The sequence below is a fragment of the Pimephales promelas genome, chromosome 14, assembly GCF_988280905.1.
Source record: "Pimephales promelas chromosome 14, fPimPro1.hap1.1, whole genome shotgun sequence".
In the NCBI taxonomy this organism is placed as follows: Eukaryota; Metazoa; Chordata; class Actinopteri; order Cypriniformes; family Leuciscidae; genus Pimephales; species Pimephales promelas.
The window spans coordinates 8,939,661-8,963,772 of record NC_142782.1 but is presented as its reverse complement, the minus strand read 5'-3'; the positions used below and the strand labels follow the sequence as shown (position 1 = coordinate 8,963,772).

Below are 24,112 nucleotides of genomic sequence, written 5' to 3'. Positions count from 1 at the left end.
ATGAAATAGGTTGTTTGCAAAAAAACAAAAAACAACAAAAGTTACAATATTTTGGGCAAAATGGTGGCTCAGCGGGTAACACTTTTGCCTAACACCAGAAAGGTGCCAGTTTCAAGTCTTAGCGGAGCCAGGAGGTGTAGCTCAGCCTGGACACAAAGGAGTCCCTGGATACATAGCCAGTTACACACAGAAACATACATTCATAACTACAGATAATTTAGTCTCCAATTCACCTAGGCTGCTCGATGTTTTTATATTGAGGTGGAAACTGGAGGACATGGAGGAAATCCCCACAGAAACGAGGAGAACATGCAAACTCCACACGCCTCCTGGCTCAGCTAGGACTCGAACTGGGCACCTTCCTGCTTTGAGGCAAAAGTGCTACCCACTGTACAACCCATAGCCGTGTTAGGAACCTAAAAGGGAACGTGCTAGTGAATGACAGGGCCCGTCGCATTTTCAATGTTGCTTCTAGAGCTTGATCGAGCTTGCTTGGGGCAAACAACCAGGGTTTTTTTGGCCTGCCGAATACCTTGGTCCAAAGTGGGCCAATTGAGGCTTGAGTTTATCATAGTCAGACTCAGGAGAGGGTCAACACCACTGCTCATTTCCCATGCTTTCATATCCAGATAACCTCGACATTTAAAATAATTTTCAGCTCAAAACACCAGCAAGTGTGAGAAAAAAACTTCAGATTTCAATCAGATGTGGATTCTGATCACCGTATGAGGCAGAAATGAGAAATGAAATGAAATGAGAAATGAGGCTACTTATGCAAACCATTGTCATACCACATACACATAGGATCATGGAAAATATCATAGAGTGCTTGAAGAACTTAGACAAAGCAAATAGGGTGAATTCAGGTTGATTGGGACACTTTTTGCCATTGCCTGAATTCACCCCATTATGATAATTGCATTTTTATAAGGTTTCAAGTTTTCTGGTTGCTTCTCTCTGCCTTTGTTGATACCAGACTTCTTGCATCCGCAAATGTCATATTACACTCCGGTTAAGTCATATAACTCATAACTCCTGTTTTCTGTCCGTGAACTCCCTCTGTTGCTCTGATCCCTCAGATCGCATAATTTCGTGTAAAATTTATAGAAATGGTCATTCTCAAAAATCCCATCTCTCCCGGAAGCTCTGTGAGTCTCTTGATAATGACTCCTTGATGAGAATGCAGGAGAGATGCCTGTTTCCACCTGGTATTAAGATGCGTTGTTTGTGATCCCATCACAAGTGCTCAGCTAAGATGCATTGGATGCATTTCACCTGATGTTATCATGTGTTTCAATTTGTCGCCTGTGACCAATTGCGTTCAGATTTCCTATTATTTTATCACACTACACGGTAACGATTACAATTACAATAAGGATCATTGCCAAATGTCGTCATAACCATATACACTGGTGTGAATAAGTTTTGACACCCATGCTAAAGTTGCCTAAAAAGAGGAATAAAAAAAAACATCTTTTGGATGTTGATCTTAATGCCTTAATTAGAAAAATGAGGAAAACTCCAACCTTTAAGGACACAAATTTTCTTTGTGAATGAATAATGTATCATAAATAAATAAATGTTTTTCCTTAAAATACAGGGTGCATAAGTCAGGGCACCCCTATGTTAAATTCCCATAGAGTCAGGAAGATTTTTATTTTTAAAAGCCAGTTATTTCATGGATCCAGGATAATATCCTGATAAAGTCTGATAAAGTTCCCTTGGCCTTTGGAATTAAAATAGACCGACATCATCACACACCTTCCACCATGCCTTGAGATTGGCATGGTTTTACTTCAGTTAGCCTAATAGCTGATTTGATTTGCATTGAAAGATGATCTTATGGAAAGTACCCCATGCCAATCTCCAGGTGTGGTGGAAGGTGTGTGATGATGTGGGGATATTTTAATTCCAAAGGCCAAGGGAACTTTATCAGGATGCATATTATCCTGGATCCATGAAATAACTGGCTTTTAAAAATAAAAATCTTCCTGACTCTATGGGAATTTAACATAGGGGTGCCCTGACTTATGCACCCTGTATTTTAAGGAAAAACATTTATTTATTTATGATACATTATTCATTTACAAAGAAAATTTGTGTCCTTAAAGGTTGGAGTTTTCCTAATTTTTCTAATTAAGGCATTAAGATCAACATCCAAAAGATGATTTTTTATTCCTCTTTTTAGGCAACTTTAGCATGGGTGTCAAAACTTATTCACACCACTGTACTGTATGTGTGTGGCTCTGGTATGTTTAAGTATTTTGAATAAGTAAAAGTTGTGTGCTTACTATCCATAAGCCTCCAGTTGAGTAATGGGTCATATACAAAGGCCTCCAACACAGCCATGACACTGTCCCTGTGTTCACGCAGTACCTCCATCACCGTGTGACATGTAATACGGTAGTTACCATCCAGTCCAGTCACCTAAGAGGAAACATGATCTGTTATTCAGCCAAAAATATAGGGAATGTCAATCATGCAAAATGGACAATGCAGGGGTTATTTTAAGTGGAAATCTGAGTTTAAGAGTGTATGTGGATGTTTCTAAGGCCATGGGGCCTATCATACAAATGGTGCAATGTAGTGTCAGGTGCGACGCATTGTCATCTTCCAGACATTTGACCGACCAGGTTGCCACTTCTTGAGAAATCGTGGGTGTGGCGTGTGAGCGCAAATCAAATGTGGGTGTCTCACGGCCAATATGCATGAGAGTTGGCAGCTATGTATATTACAGCCACCAACTGGTATAGGTGTGTGGAGCACATCATTCACTTTACCAGCCACACCAAAGCAAACAGGATGGGATAAATAGAATTTAGTTCAAAATGTATTTATAGAAACTGTATATTTGTGCATAAAGTTGGGTATCATAGTTTTATTATGATTCCCAGTCCCGCCCACTCCGGCTGACATTTTTTCCTTTCCCGTCCCAATCCCGTGATACATAGTTATTTTGTTTCCCATCCAGCGGGATTCCCAAAAAGATGTCAGCCTCTAGACCGCGCGTGTATACTCTGCTTATTACACACACAGGGACGCACAGCAGCACACAAACCAGCCAAATACTAAAATCTAACCTTTGACCTTTGAATATTCAGTTCTCAAAGTTTCTGGTACATCTCCAATGCTCTTGATTCTCCTGTATCATCCACCTAAATCTATTTCAACGATTTCTATTTCTATTTCTAAATCTATTTCAGCGATTTCAACGTACATGTTGATACTGATTGTGCAGAATAGCATAAACTCTTGTCATTGTTTGAATGTTTCAATAAACATGTCGATTTTGCTACTCACTCAAAAGGTCATACGCTGGATCTTGTCTGCGCAGCTGGTCTACATAATGTTTCAGTGCTTGGTTCTCAGATAGGACTGTCTGATCGCCTAACTAAACTGTTACTATTACCTACCGTAACCTCAATTCTGTTAATCCATTACTGTTCTCTGAATATGTACAACTCATCTCTCTAATATTACTGAACACACTAGCTCCCTCGATATCCTTACCAAATATAATGCTAATCTACTTTCAAGTTATATCAGGGCAATGGGAATACAGATAGTGCCTTCTACGCACACGTCTCCCAGGTTTACCCCTGCACAATCTAAAAACAGCTGGTAGTCGTCTTGAATGCCTTTAAAGGAAAACTGGTTTGACTGTTTACCTTACTGCTTTACACTGACCATAGCTATACAAATCTGCGGTAAATACTGCACGCTCTGGTCACTACTCTACTATTATTAATAATGCATCCCCTCAACCTAAAATACACATCATCCCTCCTGCACCTGTCATAAGTCAAGTCAAGTCAAGTCACATTTATTTATATAGCGCTTTTCACAATACAGATTGTATCAAAGCAGCTTCACAGTGATAACATGAAAGTAGCACAACACAGATCAACAATATTGCTAAACACTAAATAACCCCAACTGAGCAAGCTCAAAGCAAGCCAAAAGCAAGGCGACAGTGGCAAGGAACCAAACTCCATCAGATTGGATGGAGAGAAAACCTTGGGAGAACCCAGGCTCAGTCGGGGGCCAGTTCTCCTCTGGCTTACATTCTTATTGTTTAAATATAAATATTAAATATAAATATTGTTTATGAATCAAACGGCGCCATAACATATCGCAGGCGTTGAGTCGTCTCTTCACAGGCGTTGAGTCGTCTCATCACAGGCATAAGTAACTCAGCAGACCTCTGAGAGTCATTCCTGCATATCTTTCAAAATAAAATCGATAGCGTTCATAATCTCTTCCCATCATGATCTCCAAACATGATTTCTCCTGTCTCCTCACACGACTTCCCCACTGCTTTTACACCTGGTACTCTCACTGATTTGTGCTTTACAATAAAGTACAAATCAGTGATTTTAAATTAGAAAGGCGCTAATTTAAAATGAAAAGGATTATTATTATTATTATAAATAAAAGTTTTGCAATGTAAAAGATTAATATTGTGTACATAAAGAAATGGTAGAATCTGTCTTGTCCCGTAGATGGTCTGCTTGCCTGCTTTAACCTCACGCACGATCTGATACTGATGTCTTTCCGCTTGCAAATTCCGGCATGTAAAAAGCAATCTGCCATGGCGCAAGCGTAACTGAATTTTAAAGGGAATGGGAGATGAGACTATGAGTGGTCTATTGCACATTACGCCCAAAGGACACCCATTACTCATTAAGAGAATAGGGACAATCCTTTTAGACCAAGCGGCGGGAACACCAACCGTTTTTCCTGTTGATAAACTAGAAAAGGTGGATTCGGACACGTCCTAAGTGCGCTTGCGCCATGCCATAGACCGTTAAAATAGGGTGTTTTATGTACCACTGTATAACGACAACTGCTAAATTTCCAATCTCACGGAAAACTAAATTGTATTTTGGCTGTATTTGTATTGGTATTTTGCCGTCTAAATGAAATGTACCACAAAGTAATGACAAGAAAACAAGTTTTCTATTGGTTGTTCTCGCAGGCTGCAAGCAAAACCAAACAGTAGAACCAGCGTAGTCTTCTCTCCCATTATTGTCACATTAGAGTCAAAGGTTATATTTGTTGTGATTGCTGTCGTGGAGTGAAGGAGAATTACTTTAGGAAATTTTTAGTAGAGCTTCAGGTGTGCCCTGCTTATATTTCATGTAAAATAATTATAACATATCTCCTTCTACAACTCTTATATGATCATAAATTTGTCCCATATGTTTTTTAAGGCATAGTTTGGTGTGGAGTTTGGGTACTTCAGGTTGTAATGGAGGTTTTAAAAGTTCTATGCTCCCTCATTTGCAGCAACAAACAAAGACTTTAAATGAGTAATCGTAGAATCGCAGACATAGTGTTCTGGAAATGCTGGTACATGTACAAAGAATTTAAACTCTCCTGGTTAAAGATTTAAACAAAATTACAGTGCTGCTGAATGAATTTTATAGTGATTTTGATAAAAATTCGCAGGCATGAAAAGTAGCTAGTAAAGACAATGTGAAAAAGCTTTTAGAGCTTTAACATTCCAAATACACTCACATAAAAATGGCCATCTTACCTCCATGGCATTGGTCAACATCCGGGTTAATCTGAAAGGTATTTTCTCAGGAAATTTTTCTCTGGTCATTGCAACCTTAAAATATAAAACAACATTTCAGTTATAAATGAACAGAACTATTGTATTTTGCTTATTTGTTGTAGTTTCTAAGAAAATCTACCTCAAAACAATCACCAAAATCGATATGCAGTATCTTTCCACTGAGCCTGTCCAGCATTAGATTGGAAGGGTGTCTGTGGTTGGAGGGTAAAAAAAAGAGATTATTCATAATGTAATAAATAATGAAACTACTTTGATAAATGCTGATAAAATGCTGAAAAAAAGTTTTGCTCAGTTTGTACCTGTCCCCAAGCCCTAAGATATAACCAACCATGGACATGACAGCAAGTGAGCGGGTGTAGTTGGTCCTCCTGTCAAACCAAACCTGTACAAAGAGGAAGCTATGTAAACCATTTTTTCATTTTGTAAATTAAAACAATAAAATAATACATAAATAATTTATAGTATCTTGTAGATACAATGGTATCTACAATGGCATAAATTTCACTACTAGAAAGGAGGAAAAAAAGTGCACACATCCAAAAGGTGTAAGATCAAAACAAAACATATGAAAATAAACGAGAATTTTTGCACACAGTTTAACAATTCCCTTTATTTGTGAAATAAAACAGCAACATTTCAGATTTTCGTGTTTATTTTCATAATTTTCACCACTCAGTATAATGCTGAATATTTTGATGAAATGCCCAGGTCAAATTTCACACCAAAATCAAACAAAACTATATTTTATAAATAGTAAGTAAATCCTAATGTTACATAAAATAAAACTCATTTTCACTATTGTAATACGTTATATATATATTTAAATTATCCTAGCTGGACACAGCACATTTTTTTTAATAATACAAATTTTCTTTATTTATGGTAGTACAATTAAATCTTTAAAAGTGGTACTAAAATAGGCTGGTGGTTTTAGTTTCATATTTAAAATATTATTTTATTTGTTTATTTATTTTTTAAATGTAACATTTTAATGTTCAAAATATTATGGTAACATTTCACTTGAAGGGGTGTGCATAAGACTAACATGACACCTTCATAATCATTACATTACATATGTTATGAATATGAAGGAAGTTTTATGCATGTTTGTGACAACTGTCATTAAGTGTAATTCGCTCAGTTATGACAGTTTTAATGCAAATATGACATTGTTTCAGATGTCTTTGTTATGACACCTTGACATCATAACCATAACATCATAACCTGTCAGTGTCTTTGTCATGACAACTTGACATAAAATTAAGTTAAACTCTCATGTGGTTGGCTTTGACATTGGCTGTCATGAGGCCATTATAACTGTCATGAATATTTTTTTGTGACCACTGGTACTAATTGAATTCGTCATTAAAAAGTTATAATGGTTTCATGACAGCCAATGTCAAAACCAACCACCTGAGAGTTTAATGTAATGTTAACCAATAAAACTAGGTGGTTTGATAATTAATCTGCTTTGTCATGTCTATGACAGGTTTTGTTGTCTTAGTAATGTCAAGTTGTCATGAAAAAGACAGGTTATGACAGGTAATGATGTATATTGGTTTCTGTCAAGGTGATAGTTGCATTAAAAATGTCACTACTGAGCAAATGACACTTAATGACAGTTGTCACAAACATGCATAAAACTTCCTTCATATTCATAACATATTTAATATCATGATTATGAAGGTGTCATGTTAGTCTTATGCACACCCCTTCAAGTAAAGTGTTACTGAGTACTCTCTCGGAATTGCTCTGTTTATTTAAGCAATTGTAATTGCAGTGTAAATACATCTAGATGCTGGCTTATATGCACCGCAGAAGTGACACAGAAGCAGGAAAAGTGGATTTTGTTGATACTGATTCCTTATTATTCTAATTAAATTTATTGACTATATAAATTATATAAATGCAAGAATTTGACATAATAGATAATGCATACATCTAATAAAAAAATTGCCATTATAAAAATCCCCATGAAATCGGTTTTAGGTTGAACGTAGTGGAAAAGTTATTTCTTTCACTGCTGTAACAAACCACCACACAAAATATGAAGAATATGAAAAGCTTTTGGGAGTAAGCGGTCCACAACCAGCACAATAACACACACACTAATTATCGGTATTATCATAAAAAAACTTCAGAAAATATTGAGATACAGTATTTTTTGTCAATATCACACACCCCTAATTTTAAATGTGCTTATACCTTCCTTCCCAACAGACACTCAGTAATGTTCTAGTGTAGGTGCCCTAAACAGTCTTGGAACAAAACATGCAGTGAAAATATATTTGTACTAAAATCTTGCCACATGTCGCAATGTAGAGGGGCTGCAGAAAGTGTTTAATATGAAGTGACTGGAATGGACACTGATCACAGATAATATGACCACCACATGCCTAATATACAACTCAACTGTTTTTTGATGAGAAGGAGAGAAGATAATGAATGCGAACCTCTGAACTGGGACTCTTAAGCCAGAGCAGTTTTGCCAGGTCGTCTCCTGCTGTATTGTTCACGGCATGCTCAAACACTTCCACCTTCTCCATGAGAGTCAAGTGATCATAGTCAGGGGCCATCTAACATAAATGACACAGTTTTAGTTAACAATTTCATTGAATGAGTTATTTTGGAGATCAGTTTTACTTCTTCAGTTTTTCACTTCTACCTACACTTTCCGCATAATGCAGGCCTAATTATTTGGTCCATTTTACTGATTGGCATAGCTCATGGTTTGTAACCAGAAAGCATGATGGCTCTAGCTAAGAGTTAGCACTTGTGTCCTCATTTAAAGAATGTAACTCCACATTTCTTCACAGGGAATTGTCCCTGTAATAACTGCCCACACAGTTTGTTTTGGATAAAATTGTGTACTTGACTTGCTTATTTATTTCATGCATCACTAGCCATGTTTCCATCTAAGGATTAGTGACCAAACTCCATCACACACCTGCAGGTGATAGGTGCATCGGATAATAAGACCAGACTAGCGAGTCATTTAAGCAGATAAGGAATTCCCGCACACTATCATTACTTGCACTTTTCAATCAAGTTTATTCACACACAACGTTTCGGTCACACGACCTTCGTCAGGAGTATACAAAATGTTCAAAAACATCTCTTTTGAAATGCGCACATGACCACTCCACAGAACTCCATCTGTAAACAATTAAGCTCATTAGGAGTACATAATTAGCCCCACCTCACAGACAACTACAAATTGTAATAGATTACAAAATTAGTTAAGATCACCCCGTAGATCAACAAGATCATAAAAAAAAAAAACACATTATTGTCAAACAATATCAAATTGTACTTCCAAACAATTGTAACAGTCAGGCTCCTTAGCCACCCAAACTCCTTGCAAATCCATAATAAAGAAGAGGGAGAAAAAAAATAAATAAAATAATAATAATAATAAAACTAAATAAATAAATCAACACATCATTATCCAACAATATCAAGTTGTACTTCCAAACAATTGTAACAGTCAGGCTCCTTAGCCACTAAAACTCATAGCAAATACATGATAGAGAAAAAAAAAATAATAATTACAAAATCACTATAACATTACATTAAATAATGCTTCGTCATTCATACCCTTAGGTGATAAAGTTTGAAGAGTGAAAATCCAGAACAACTCACGTCTCTGTAGGAGTAATTCTATGTCGCCCCCTCTAGGTGGCAAAGTCACTTTCTCAATCCCACAAATCCGTAAAGAAGTAACATCGTGATTCAAAGTTACAAAATGTGCCGAAACTGGATAATTCATATCTTTTCTTCTGATCGAACTTTTATGTTCACTAATTCTTTGTTTCAATTGTCGTGACGTTTTCCCCACATAGCCAATACCACACGGACAACGAATCAAATAAACCACATGAGTGGAAACACAAGTAATCACAGATTTAATTTTCTGCCAGTTCTAGGGTGACAGAAAAATGATGTTTTGAAAGTATTATTACACTGGGCGCAATTCCCACAACGATAGTTGCCCTTCTGCCATACGGAACCGTTTGCCACTGAAACTGCTTAACGCACCAGTGGGGCTCGACAGCCTTTTAGACAAACGGGTCGGCGCGTATGGTTGGGTTGCGGAGAGTTCGGGTTACGGAGAGTTTGTGAGTTATAACGGAAATTATTATGAACATCAGCTATGCTAATTATTTCCCATCTGCCTTTCTGCTGTTATCTCGGGACGCTTGTCCCGAGAAAAATGGCGTTCGTCAGGTCCAGTTTTGTGTCCAGCCTCTCACGGGGATTTCGGATGCCCCAACGCCTGTGATGAGACGACTCAACGCCTGTGATGAGACGACTCAACGCCTGCGATATGTTATGGCGCCGTTTGATTCATAAACAATATTTATATTTAATATTTATATTTAAACAATATGAATGTAAGCCAGAGGAGAACTGGCCCCCGACTGAGCCTGGGTTCTCCCAAGGTTTTTTCTCCATCCAATCTGATGGAGTTTTGGTTCCTTGCCACTGTCGCCTTGCTTTTGGCTTGCTTTGAGCTTGCTCAGTTGGGGTTATTTATTTATTTAGTGTTTAGCAATGTTGTTGATCTGTGTTGTGCTACTTACATGTTATCACTGTGAAGCTGCTTTGATACAATCTGTATTGTGAAAAGCGCTATATAAATAAATGTGACTTGACTTGACTTATGACAGGTGCAGTATTGTTAACTTTAGACATAACAAGTTTATATACTAACATTTCGCATGAAAAAGGACTTATTGCCCTCAGACATTATCTTTCGTTACGCAAGGACTCTAGCCCTCCTTCGGACTTTATTATCCAGATGGCTTCCTACCTTTTGAAATATAATTATTTTAGTTTTGATAATGATTTTTTTCTTCAGATAAGTGGGACAGCAATGGGGTCGAACTTTGCCCCTAACTATGCCAATCTATTTATGGGTTTTTTTGAAGAAAGTTATATATTTAATACAGAGAATAACCCTTTTTATTCACAGATCATCAAATGGTACAGATACATCGACGATATATTTTGTATTTTTTTGGGTGATCACGAGGATGCTCGAGAATTTGTTACATTTTTGAACAACTTGGTTGATGATTTGGAATTCACCTCTGAAATCAATTCTGTTAAAGTACTTCCTTGATATGTGGGTACAGAAGAACGAAGGTTGTTTGACTACTACTCTGTTTACTAAAGAGACTGATCGTAACACACTGTTACTCGCTACCAGTTTTCATCCTATTTTTCTAAAAAAAGGACTGCCTAAGAGTCAGTTCTACAGATTGAGGAGAATTTGTCATTCTGACTCCGACTTTTTTGAGAAATCTAAAATCCTGAAAAATAATTTTTTGAACAGAGGTTACCCTTTAGATTGGGTTGAGGAAGCATTCAATACAGCCTTTAAAAAGACAAAAAAAAAAAATCAAAAAAGTACTCTTTTTCCTGTATTACAACACATTCACCTAAGTCCTTTATGATTAAATCAATTTTTAAAAAACACTGGCATTTGCTGTTGTCACGGTGCGGGTGCAGGCAGAAGAACAGGCTGAGTTCAGAATCTCGATAAAGAGACATTTAATTCGAAAATACAGGCAGGAGGACAGGGTTTCACAGCGTAACATTCAACATTGACCGACAAACACCGACTGAAGGAGGGAGAACTAAATACACAGGGGAATCAGGACTAAATGAGGTGAACACAGGTGGAAATGATAATGACAGGACAAGGAACAGGTGGCTGATTGGGGAGTGAGTCCGGGAGAGGAACAAAAGGATCCGGGGAAGTGTGGTGCAGATGACGGGACACAACAGGTGAAGACGACAGACTGTGACATCACTCCCCCCTCCCGGTAGGCGTGGCCTCACGCCGTAACATCAATGGGGAGGGGGGGTGGGCGCCCTGGAGGCTGAAGGGCGTGGTCAGGAAGAGGAAGCCCCCCAGGGTGGAGCAGGCTGAGGGCGTGGCCAGGGCGGAGCAGGCTGAGGACGTGGCCAGAGCGGAGCAGGCTGAGGGCGAGACCAGGGCGGAGCAGGCTGAGGGCGAGGCCAGGGCGGAGCAGGCTGAGGACGTGGCCAGAGCGGAGCAGGCTGAGGGCGAGACCAGGGCGGAGCAGGCTGAGGGCGAGACCAGGGCGGAGCAGGCTGAGGGCGAGACCAGGGCGGAGCAGATGGAGGGCGAGACCAGGGCGGAGCAGATGGAGGGCGAGACCAGGGCGGAGCAGATGGAGGGAGGACCCCTGGTGGAGCCGATGGAAGCGGGGCTGACGACACCAGGGGGCCGACTGACAGGGGCGGAGCAGATGGGAGAGGAGACCAAGGTGAAGCTGAGTGACTGACGACATGTGGTGCTGATGAGGGACTGAGGGAACATGGTGACCCCGCAGGCTCAGGTGACCAAAGTGATGACAGGGGCACGGAGGGACACAGTGAGGTCAGAGGGCGTGAGGGCTGACGGGTGACTGGAGGGAGTGAGGAGTCCGACGGAACCGGGGGGGTGACATGACGGGGCGGAGCCAGAGGAATGAAGTCCAAAGGTGAAGGGAGGATGACGAGGGAGCGAAGGGAGTCCGGAGGGTCGAGGGAGCCTGGCCGAGCTGGTGGACTGAGGGGCCATGGAGGAGCTGAGGGAGGTAGGAGCCACGGGGGAGCCAATGGGACCGGGGGCCGAGGAAGTGTGCAGATGGAGGAGGTGTGAGGCGAAGGCCGGGGATCCAACGACCCAGCTGGGTCAGGGGAGCTGGCAGACGGAGGGGCTGACGGATGCATGACGGGAGGAGGTGGGAGAGGGAGGCTGGGTGAGATCCTGGTCTCGGGCTCTGGCTGGACGGTCTCCGGCTCTGGCTGGACGGTCTCGGGCTCTGGCTGGACGGTCTCTGGCGCTGGCTGGACGGTCTCTGGCGCTGGCTGGACGGTCTCTGGCGCTGGCTGGACGGTCTCTGGCGCTGGCTGAACGGTTTGGACGGGGCTGGTTGGAACCAGCAGTGTAGGGCATACAGACTCTGGAGGGCTGGACGGAACCAGCAGTGAAGAGCATACAGTCTCTGGAGAGCTGGACGGAACCAGCAGTGAAGAGCATACAGTCTCTGGAGGGCTGGACGGAACCAGCAGTGAAGAGCATACAGTCTCTGGAGGGCTGGACGGAACCAGCAGTGAAGAGCATACAGACTCTGGAGGGCTGGACGGAACCAGCAGTGAAGAGCCTTCAGTCTCTGGAGGGCTGGACGGAACCAGCAGTGAAGAGCATACAGTCGCTGGAGTGCTGGACGGAACCAGCAGTGAAGAGCATACAGTCTCTGGAGGGCTGGACGGAACCAGCAGTGAAGAGCATACAGACTCTGGAGGGCTGGACGGAACCAGCAGTGAAGAGCGTTCTGGCTCAAAAGGACTGACGGTGAGCGCGGGCTCGGCAGGGCTGACGGTGAGCGCGGGCTCGACAGGGCTGACGGTGAGCGCAGACTCGGCAGGGCTGACGGTGAGCGCGGACTCGACAGGGCTGACGGTGAGCGCAGACTCGACAGGGCTGACGGTGAGCGCAGACTTCCGGGGAACGAGACGTAACCGGGGTCGCAGGACCGGGTAGAGGATCCCCCGGAAGATCACGGCGTCCATGTTGCTTTTTTGGGTCGGTCAATCTGTCACGGTGCGGGTGCAGGCAGAAGAACAGGCTGAGTTCAGAATCTCGATAAAGAGACATTTAATTCGAAAATACAGGCAGGAGGACAGGGTTTCACAGCGTAACATTCAACATTGACCGACAAACACCGACTGAAGGAGGGAGAACTAAATACACAGGGGAATCAGGACTAAATGAGGTGAACACAGGTGGAAATGATAATGACAGGACGAGGAACAGGTGGCTGATTGGGGAGTGAGTCCGGGAGAGGAACAAAAGGATCCGGGGAAGTGTGGTGCAGATGACGGGACACAACAGGTGAAGACGACAGACTGTGACAGCTGTCATCTGATCCGGAGTTGAGTGATATTTTTAAACATCCTCCTTTGATTGTATACAAACGTGCTAGGAATTTAAAAGACAGCTTGGTACATGCTCGTTTTCAGAGTACTAGTCCTCGTACATCTCAGAGCCTACTTAGTCCTATACAGAAGGGCAACTATCGTTGTGGCAATTGCGCCCAGTGTAATAATACTTTCAAAACATCATTTTTCTGTCACCCTAGAACTGGCAGAAAATTAAATCTGTGATTACTTGTGTTTCCACTCATGTGGTTTATTTGATTCGTTGTCCGTGTGGTATTGGCTATGTGGGGAAAACGTCACGACAATTGAAACAAAGAATTAGTGAACATAAAAGTTCGATCAGAAGAAAAGATATGAATTATCCAGTTTCGGCACATTTTGTAACTTTGAATCACGATGTTACTTCTTTACGGTTTTGTGGGATTGAGAAAGTGACTTTGCCACCTAGAGGGGGCGACATAGAATCACTCCTACAGAGAGGTGAGTTGGTCTGGATTTACACTCTTCAAACTTTATCACCTAAGGGTATGAAGGACGAAGCATTATTTAATGTAATGTTATAGTGATTTTGTAATTAATTTTTTTTTTTTTCTATCATGTATTTGCTATGAGTTTTAGTGGCTAAGGAGCCTGACTGTTACAAATGTTTGGAAGTACAACTTGATATTGTTGGATAATGATGTGTTGATTTATTTATTTAGTTTTATTATTATTATATATATATTTTTTTTCTCCCTCTTCTTTATTATGGATTTGCAAGGAGTTTGGGTGGCTAAGGAGCCTGACTGTTACAATTGTTTGGAAGTACAATTTGATATTGTTTGACAATAATGTGTTTTTTTTTCTTGTTGATCTACGGGGTGATCTTAACTAATTTTGTAATCTATTACAATTTGTAGTTGTCTGTGATGTGGGGCTAATTATGTACTCCTAATGAGCTTAATTGTTTACAGATGGAGTTCTGTGGAGTGGTCATGTGCGCATTTAAAAAGAGATGTTTTTGAACATTTTGTATACTCCTGACGAAGGTCGTGTGAGCGAAACGTTGTGTGTGAATAAACTTGATTGAAAAGTGCAAGTAATGATAGTGTGCGGGAATTCCTTATCTTATCCTTATGAACACAATATTTAAACTTTAGCACATACTTTTTATATACTGTAGGTACTTCAAATATCGCAAAAAATTGTTATTTTGTAATGAAAAGGGTTTTTTTCACAAATAAATGTGGTGTCACATTAGGAAGCTGTTTTTGTTCTGCTTAAGACGTCTTACCCTAAGCATAATGCGATGTTCAATGTTGAGTAGGATCTTCTTCTTCTCTCGGTAGTCTCGAATAAGTGCATGCAGCGTGTCACAGTGAGGAACCCAGCCGATCAGACCAGAGTTGGTGGAAAGTGGGATCACAGCATAGCGCTGAATACTGTGAAAAGACACATTCATTAGAGGAAACATGAGCATTATCTCATCATAACCTAACTAAAGGGCTGGGTGATATTTTTTTAATTAGTTTTAAAAAAGCAATGAAAAATATAAGCACCCTTGGTAAATAAAGGGCTATGAAAATGTGGCCGTTTAGACAGAAAATCTAAGAACAAACAAATGTGAAAAGTTTTTTCTCCTAAATTTGTGCTACAATTATTAGCACCACTAGAAATATTTTGAGTAAAAATCTGAAGTATGTTTTCATTTATAATGTTTGTTTTTATGTCCTTGTAAATTATTTCCTGTTTACTGGTAAAATAAATATATGGTGATAAATAGGCCAAATTGCTTTAGTCATCACTATGGGAAAGACCTGAGAACAAAATATTTACTGTCAGAATGGATCGGAACATTATGTTATGCAGTTCATCACCAGTGACAACTGGAGATCCACCCGTTGTAAAATGCAAAAGACTTCTGACTTCAGAGTGGCTACAGAAAAAAAAGCGACCGCAACCGGACCCATGCGAAAACAAGTATAAACATCGAAAGGTCTTTTGAAAGGTGACGTGAACTCTGTGTTTTGAAGGAGTTCAAAGCGGATGCAGAGACAACTTTTTTTCTGCCGGACAGGTAAGACATAGGCGATCGTTAGATTTAATCAGCTCGATTTACTGCAATGCTTTTTGTCCCCCCTTAGTTGGTCAGAACAAAAGTGGATGTTACTTGTTCAGATGACATTTTCCAGTGAAAATTCTTCGGTTGGTAATATTTCCAAAAAGTAGAATCTGTGGAGAATTGAGATGTGTAGATTCCGCCATCGCGTCTGTTATAGAAGACATTGACAGCACATTCAGAGAAACAGAGAACAGCGATCAAGGCATTTGCCGATAGGGAAGATGTTTTTGCTGTCCTTCCTATGGGATTCAACATACGTCACTTAATCAAGTTGCTCTGATTAGTTGTAGGTTGTAAGTTAGTTGTAATAGTCATCCAATTGAGTGCAGAGGCATTTTCTTTCCTAGGTTGGTTGAAACACGCCCCATAATCTTAGCCCAATGGAGCAGTATCAGACTCATATTTTGACTAGAATCTGAGTATGACAACGTAAAGCTAGAGCCGAGGCACAACCCACATAAAGTGGATAATTCTGCGAATAACTGCAATTGCAGATTTCGAACAGAGATGGTGACAAAGAGGAAAAACTACGGACTGCAGCTTTAAGTTGTGACAAATGCATTTTAAATTGTTTCAATTTAGTGCTGATGTTGAGCAGCAAATATGACCAAGACAAAAGAGCTCTCACAAAAGCTAAGAGAAAAGTTGTTTTATTACATCAAAAAGGCTATGGCTATAAAAACATTCCAAGACATTAAAAGTTCCTAGAGACACAGATTGCAGCATCATTTTCAGTGCTCTGGCGAACCAGTATGCACTGGTACTTCTATGTTAAGCTGTAGTGTGCCATCACATGATCTTGCGTACCAGAATGACGAGACCAAACTAAAAAATGATGGACCAAAAATAAAGAAATATGTCTGGCACAAAAAAGTAATGGCTTATGATTATAAGAAAACCATCCCCAAGGTCAAACATGGAGGTGGGTCAAGTCTTGTTATAGGGGTGCTTTGCTGGTGCTTTGCTGCTACAGTTAGTAAAAATCTTGACCATGCGACTAGCATCATAAATTCTCTAAAGTATCATGAGAATTTATCACATTTTGGCAATTTGTTTAATGTAGAATATGTGTGTCGCACAAATCCATAGATGTAGGATGGTTGACAAGATTATTGGTTCCCTTGCCCAACCTTAAATTTCTCTACTATATTGCATTATTTTTGTTTATTATATTATTTTTTTGATTTCATTTTTACTGTGTAATTCATTTGTATGCCTGCTCTATCATGTTTGTCTGCATGATGTCTGTACTTTCTTCTGCACTGGAAGTACCTGCTACTAAGACAAATTCCTTGTGTGTAAACCTACTTGGCAAATAAAGCTCGTTCTGATTCTGATGGATGGGACCCATACGTTTTAAAATGAAAAATGGGGGGAAGAGACTGGGAGGATGGTAAGTGGGTGAGGACAAAGATGATCCTGTTGTGTTAAGAAATTGTATGAGATCTGCTTGCCGGAACGGAACATGATAATAAACAGACATGCATAGACAGAATATCATGATGTAAAAACCTGATGAAAGAAAGAATGAAAAAATTCAATTAAATCATAAATTAAGTGGAAAGTGAGGATCACCAATAGATATGAAAATAGAACGTTGAGAACACAAAAGTTTCCCAAGAGTTGGAAAGGATGGCCAGACTAGAAATAACTTTGGCAGTGGAAGAAGCTACTCCCCATACATCTTAACAAGGCTCTCTTGATGCCTCATTACCCATTAAAGACTGTAGAGCAAGTAATCGTTGATATGCCACAGGCAAAGGTCTTCATTCAGCATTCTAGATGCAAGCTGTGAATTCTGGTAAATCCCACTGGATATGGAATCATTGAAACTAGAAGATGCAAGAAAGAGCTCTTTTCTTAACATGAAATAGGCATAGATGACATCTTGATCTGGGTCTCTTCTGTAGAGGAACACAACAAACCTCTTAAATGTGTGTCAGAACCGGATTTACAGCTGATCCTGACAAGATGAAGCTTTAGGGTCTCTGAGGCACCATATGTGGGCCACTTTCTCACAGATAAAAAGTGTTAAGCCTGACCCAGACAAAACCAAGGAAACCCTTCCCCAGAGGGCAAACATGGTTTGCAGAGGTTTCTTGGCATGACCAATTATTCATACATCATTAATAAATTGTTAAAGTGAGATAACATCTCTCCCCCTCCGTCAGCCTTGTAGACACCATTCTTACCGGGTGGCCTGGCTCATACAAGGAAATTCCACATTACATCTGCATGTTTTAAGCTATGAGAGATGCATTGACATGGAAAATGGATTGATTCTGCGTGGTCAGAGGTATGTATTCCCTCACTCCCCAGAAATACTTACTTGCCAAAAATTCATCAATGTCATCCTGGCATTCAGTCCACTAAAGTGAAGGGCACATGAAACCATGTTCTGGCCTTCAGTATACAGTGACATTGAAAGATAAGTTTCCAGATGTGCTCCGTGCAATGCTCTAAAGCTCAATGCAACATTACAAGATCATTTTCAAGTAGAAAATTCAAGAGCCTTGCTCAACTTGCGCAACACCAGGGATGGCATGCCTTCTCCAACGCAATGTTTACTGTCACTACTCACCAGGACTCTGATTTCATGGTGCCATCCCAGGTCATGCTGAGAGTTAAGGCTGATGTTCAGGGCTCCTTTGTTCACACTTAGACAACGTAAGGCCAATTTATACTTCTGCGCGTGGTAGGTACGGCGTAGCATACGCACATACCGCGTACTAGGGGTGGGCGATATGACCAAAATTGTGTTTCACGATATGACTAATTTTATTTCACGGTAACGATATATTTCACGATATAGTTATTTATATAGTTATCCTCAAAAAAAAAAAGACAAAAAGGGCTTTGTATAATAAATAAACCCAAATACTTTAGAAATGAAAACTATGTCACCTTGTTTTATATTTTTATTTTATTTGGTAAATTATTTATTTGGTAAAGTATATTTATAGCAAAATATAGTAAACAAAAAACACTCATCAACTTTTAGATGAACTTCCCACAACAGATTGATATTAAATACAACTCATAGGTGCATTTCAACTTTAAATAATTTTTCAATTTCATGCATTGCAATCAGTTTATAATATAATTATAATATATTTTTTACCACATGTGCTTATTATACTGCATTTATAAGCACTTGTTTTGCTTTTTTGTGATATCTGGCAACCCGTCACCCTGAGCTTTAATCAAGAGGAGTTCAGAAGTGTCAAGTTCATCAAGTTCAGAAGTGACTAGAAGGAGAGCAGCAATATGAAAACCAAACAGCAGCTACTGTTAGTGTTGACTAAGTAGTTTAAATTATACACACCTTATAACAGTGCGTCATTATTAGTCCATAGCCCGGTGAACGCCGCGCGCTCCCTCTCAGTGCATGTGCACGCACCCGTCTTTTGCATCAACAAAATGCGATCGATTGATTTGAGAGTCAAGTTGTAATTATGGATCGAACCAAAGGAAGATTTTATCAACTGGTTCAGTGGGAAATTGTTTGCAGTTAAAAAAATATATAACTCGCGCTGCATATTTAGCAATTTTGCTTCAGAAACAGGATTATATATTCGTTTTAACAAGCAGGATGTTCATTCATGCTGAATCATTTTCATGTTTAAAAAGTAACTATACATAAGAGAAGGAAAGATGTGGATAACTATACATTATTTAAGGTTATTTCTATTCGTAATGATATTGATATAGCCTATGAAATGTTGTTATCAAGTAACTTCATGCTTTCCCCATTGCGAACGTGCACTCCTCTAAACTGTAGCCAGGGTGCTGCTGCTCTGCTCAAGTTGACGGCTGCCTTTCCCCCCGAACATATCACGTTAACAACAACCCTTTAGAAAACGTAATTCCTTTGTGGATCCTCTTGGTCTGCTTTCTCCATATTTCTTTGACAAATCTCAGCATCAGTCTCACGCGCGCTGCACGGGAGTTAACCACGCCCACTTATTTACATTTCACGGTATACACGGAATAAAAAATCTGTTACGACTGACGTTTTCTACCGTGGTAATGATATATATCGTCATATCGCCCAGCCCTACCGCGTACCCTTCGCCGTAGCCTGATGCGCATCTCTTTAAAAATGTAACTACACGTCGCGACAACGCAGACCGCAAGATCGGTGATTGGTCGGCTTGGTAGCATCGCATATCCTCCTACGCATTACCGCATGTACCTTCTCACACATTTCCACATGTACCATCTCCTCCGACGTCTTCACTCATTTCTGCCTTTCGGTTTTAGTAATTTCACTAAAATTAACTGTTTTTCCACCTCAATAAGCTCCAACTCCAACATGATCAGCTCTCTCTCAGTCGCTATTGCTTGTAGTAACCTAGCCTAACTATCTAAAGACAGTGGAACTAGGGATGCAACGGTACACGGTAAAATCCCGGACCGTTCGGTCAGCCCTGCACGGGACAATCTAACCTCGTGTCCCGCGGGACTTCGGTTCTGCCATAGAGTTCGTGCTGATCCTTTAACCGTATTTTCCGCACTATAAAAGGCGCACTTAAAAGCCTTTAATCTTCCCAAAAAACAACAGTGTGCCTTATATTTCGGAGCGCCTTACTATGGATCAATTAGATCCATATCATATATGGATTAAATTCGCCCGCGAACTCGCGCTCGTGTCCAGTTTATGCCCGCTTTGTCACACGGCCAGTTCAACCTCGTATAAATCAGGTTATGTGTGTGTCGCTCACGAGCGCTCACTCTAACAGACACACGAAGAGACCGGCGCTGCTCGCGCGACATAGATGTTCATAAAGCGCTCCCCGTTCACACGGGTCGTCTCATTCAAAACAGCCAACTGTTGTTAGTGAGCCGCCGCACATTGAATAATATGAGTCAGGCTGCGAATGTAAGTTACGTGCCCGCCCCAGCGCGCTCACGCTTACTAAATAAATGCCTCACCTCCGGCTCCGTAGCCTACTCTCTACATTCCCAGCACATAGTGGATGCATAACGCAAACCCAGTCAAATGTTTGACTGCAGTAAATTTTTGCACAAGAATCTCTCAAAAGTGGATTAGTAACATTGCACTTTGTATCCTGAATGCAGTATTTTTTTTTATTATATTATTTTGCTCTGCTCTTTTTATTCAAACCACAAGCTAATTTTTGTTAAAGGTAAAAGTGCACTTTTTCTTTCACATTGATCACTTCATTTACCAGTTATCAAGGTTTGGAATTGGGATCCACCGAATATTTTAAAGTGTGCTCGTTTACATTTTGTATATCATAAGTGGTATTTGAAGAGGTTGTATTGCTTAGTGTTGTTCAGTACAGACTAGAGTGTTAATTTATTCCATACACATTGATGTTCTTCCTACTGTGACATTCTGTTTATGCTCATAAGAAAAATAAAACATATTTTTGGGATGAAATAGCAGTCTCTTTCTGCACAAAACATGTACCGAAACCGAACCGAGACCGTGGCCCAAAAACCGAGGTACGGACCGTACCGTGGGCTATCTGTACCGTTGCACCCCTAAGTGGAACATTAAAACCCTCCGCCGCCAACTAACGTTTTGGAGCAGTACTGCAGAGCAACCAAGACCTGAAGACAGAAGTATAAATGTTCACAACGGCGTCGCCTACGTGCATAGCCAACACCGTACACTACGGCGTACCCTCGACGCAGAAGTATAAATTGGCCTTTAGACAAAAAGAAAAGATCCGCCATGACAAATCGGCCAGACACCTTTGACTTCTGGAGCTTGGGCAGACAGTATGGATGGAGACGACCTGTAGGTTTAACAAACTGGTTATGGTTTCTGGAAAGGTCTGTCAACCCAACAGCCACATAATCCAGTCTAACAGTAAGACCTATCAAGGAACCGCTGTCACCTTCTATGGGTAGCTGAAACGGACGGATGGGTAGCTATCACCTTCTATGGGTAGCTGAAACGGAAGCTACCCTTCTATGGGTAGCTTCGCTACCATGTGAACCCCAAGCAAAGCCATCTGCTGCGGTGCCACATGACCCACCTCTCTATTATACAATGAAGTATAGAAGCCGGCCTTCATATCGGCTGGAGGGAGCGGCTGCATTGCGTCCTTCGCCAGTAGGTAGTAAGGCTCCAAGGCTCCCTGGCGTGTTCACATTCAGTCGACGTCGACTATGTCGAATGTGAACGACTGAAAGGGAACTAAATTTAAGTTTTTAATCATATATGACCTTACACTCTTTCTCTCACGTTTGGCTGCTCCCTTTAAGGGTCACCACAGTTACCACATAGATCATCCACATATTTATTTAGAATAGGGTGCACACCAGATGTCCTTCCAGCTCTGGGTGTGCAGTGCACTAACTAATGCAACCCTAGTACTGGAATGCAGTCACAGAAACACACACACACACACACTTTCCCTCACTCCTATGGGAAATTTAGTATGTCTGCCGTCACCTTCTAAGGGTAGCTGAAACGGACGGTCCTATCACTACCATGTCAGTGTCCACGATCTCTCCTGAACCCCAAGCAAAGCTGCGGTGCCACATGACTAGGGTTGGGTATCGTTTGTCTTTTTTTGCGATACCGGTACCAAATCGATACTTTTAAAACGGTACCGGTGCCTAAATGGTGCCTGAAGCAAAAAAAATAAAAAATAAAAAATAAAAAAACGTAAACTAAAACTAAAAACATAACGATGGTGAATGACATTAAATAACTTTTTTTATTGAAAGAAATAAAATAAAAAATTCTTAAAATTAAATATATAAAAATTTTAGAATAAAAAATATATAAATATAATCTATCTATCTGAGAAGCCAGTGAAGAGTTTTGTACGATGGCGATTTAAAGGACACAGTCTGAGTGGGAGAAGTTAGACGACAAGCAGTGGAAGGGTTGAAGAGTATAAACAGCTGTGCTCTGCCTGGCAAACTAAAACTCTGGTGCTTTCAGTTTGGTCTACTGCCGAGGTTGCTGTGGCCACTGACCGTGTACGACGTTTCTTTGACAACAGTGGATAAGCTGGAAGCGTTGATAAGTTCATACATCAGGAAATGGTTGGGAGTTCCACGCTGCCTCAGCAGAGTGGGACTTTATAGTAAAGGAATATTGCAGCGGTCAGTCTCTGCTTTAACCGAGGAGTTTAAATGTGCCAAGGTCAGACTAGAAATGACCTTAGTAGAGTCATGCGACAAATGTGTAAGGGAGGCAGCACCTGTGTTAAAAACTGGTAGAAAGTGGTCAGCAAAGAAATCTGTAGTAGAGGCAAAGGCTGCCCTTTAAATTGGGGATATTGGGGACAGGTACAACATGGAAGAGCGGGTTTTGGGCTCAGTTTAGCTCCTCCTAAATGGCACAAGGCAGGTCCAGCTCAAAGGAGGAAGCTGGTAGTCAATGAGGTGCGAAAGCAGGTGGAGAAGATGAGGTATATAAAGGCCATTTCCCAGGATAAGCAGGGAGAGTGGATGAGATGGGAGAGAGTGGAACAACGCAAGATGGGCTGGCAAGACCTTTGGTCAATGGAAGAGTGTAGGATCAGTTTCCTTATGAGGTCAACATATGATGTTCTCCCATCACCGCAGAACCTAAACCTTTGGGTAGGAGAGGATCCCTCTTGTCCTTTGTGTTAATCACCTGCCACATTAAGGCACATTTTGACAGGATGTAAGGTGGCTCTTAGCCAAGGTTGGTTCACTTGGCGCCATGACCAACTACTGCAATGTCTGGCTTTAGCATTGGAAGGCAAGTGTAGTATGACCAATAAGTTTCCGCCTTGTCTAGCAAAGCATTATACGCAGAAAACAATATTTCTCCGCCCAGGCGTGCAACCACCAAGAAAAGTTAACACCAATTCTCGCCCTGAACAACTGGAAGCTGCTAGGGACTGGAAGATGCGGACAGATCTTGATCAACGGCTTATTTTTCCACCTGAGATTGCCACCACAAACCTACGAACAAATATTGTTTTGTGGTCTGGATCAGCACGCATTGTTCAAATGATAGAGTTTACAGTGCCATGGGAGAATGCGGTAGATGAGGCATATGAGAGGAAGAAACTGCGGTATGCTCATCTGGCAACTGAAGCAGAACAGCGAGGATGGAGAGTCCAGGTTTATCCAGTGGAAGTGGGTTGTCGAGGTTTTGTGGCACACTCTACAACCCGGTTCCTTAAGCCCTAGACATTATTATTATTTATGGAAGGAGACGTGGTGTGTCATCCAAGCATTAATGGCAGGGAAAGTCGCAGAGTTTCTGTGTGTTTCTCCCTCATTTCTGCTCCGCGGCCTTGATTGTGGCATTTCTTTGAGGTTTTGTCTAGTAGGCTATTCCTCCTATCTTTTATGAATTTTAAAAAAGAACTCTGCCTCGTATATGTGATACCGGGTTGAACGGTCAGTGTACTGTTGTGTTCATTCGTTTCCCCTTATTTAATCCGTAGGCCTAATTGCAAAACGAAAAATAAACGGTTGTTGTATTTTGTAAAACGCAGAGTTTA

The 24,112-nt window shown here is 40.9% G+C and overlaps 1 protein-coding gene across 1 annotated transcript in view; it reads right to left on the bottom strand.

The window, feature by feature from the left end:
• mtor (mechanistic target of rapamycin kinase) overlaps positions 1-24,112 on the bottom strand; it is a 277,311-nt gene that overhangs the window by 27,719 nt on the left and 225,480 nt on the right. The window contains exons 48-53 of the mRNA XM_039678643.2: positions 14,814-14,961; positions 8,035-8,157; positions 5,881-5,963; positions 5,700-5,772; positions 5,540-5,614; positions 2,292-2,427 (exon numbers count right to left, since the gene is read on the bottom strand). Coding sequence (XP_039534577.1) covers positions 2,292-2,427; positions 5,540-5,614; positions 5,700-5,772; positions 5,881-5,963; positions 8,035-8,157; positions 14,814-14,961 — 638 coding nt within the window. The remainder of the gene's footprint in view (positions 1-2,291; positions 2,428-5,539; positions 5,615-5,699; positions 5,773-5,880; positions 5,964-8,034; positions 8,158-14,813; positions 14,962-24,112) is intronic.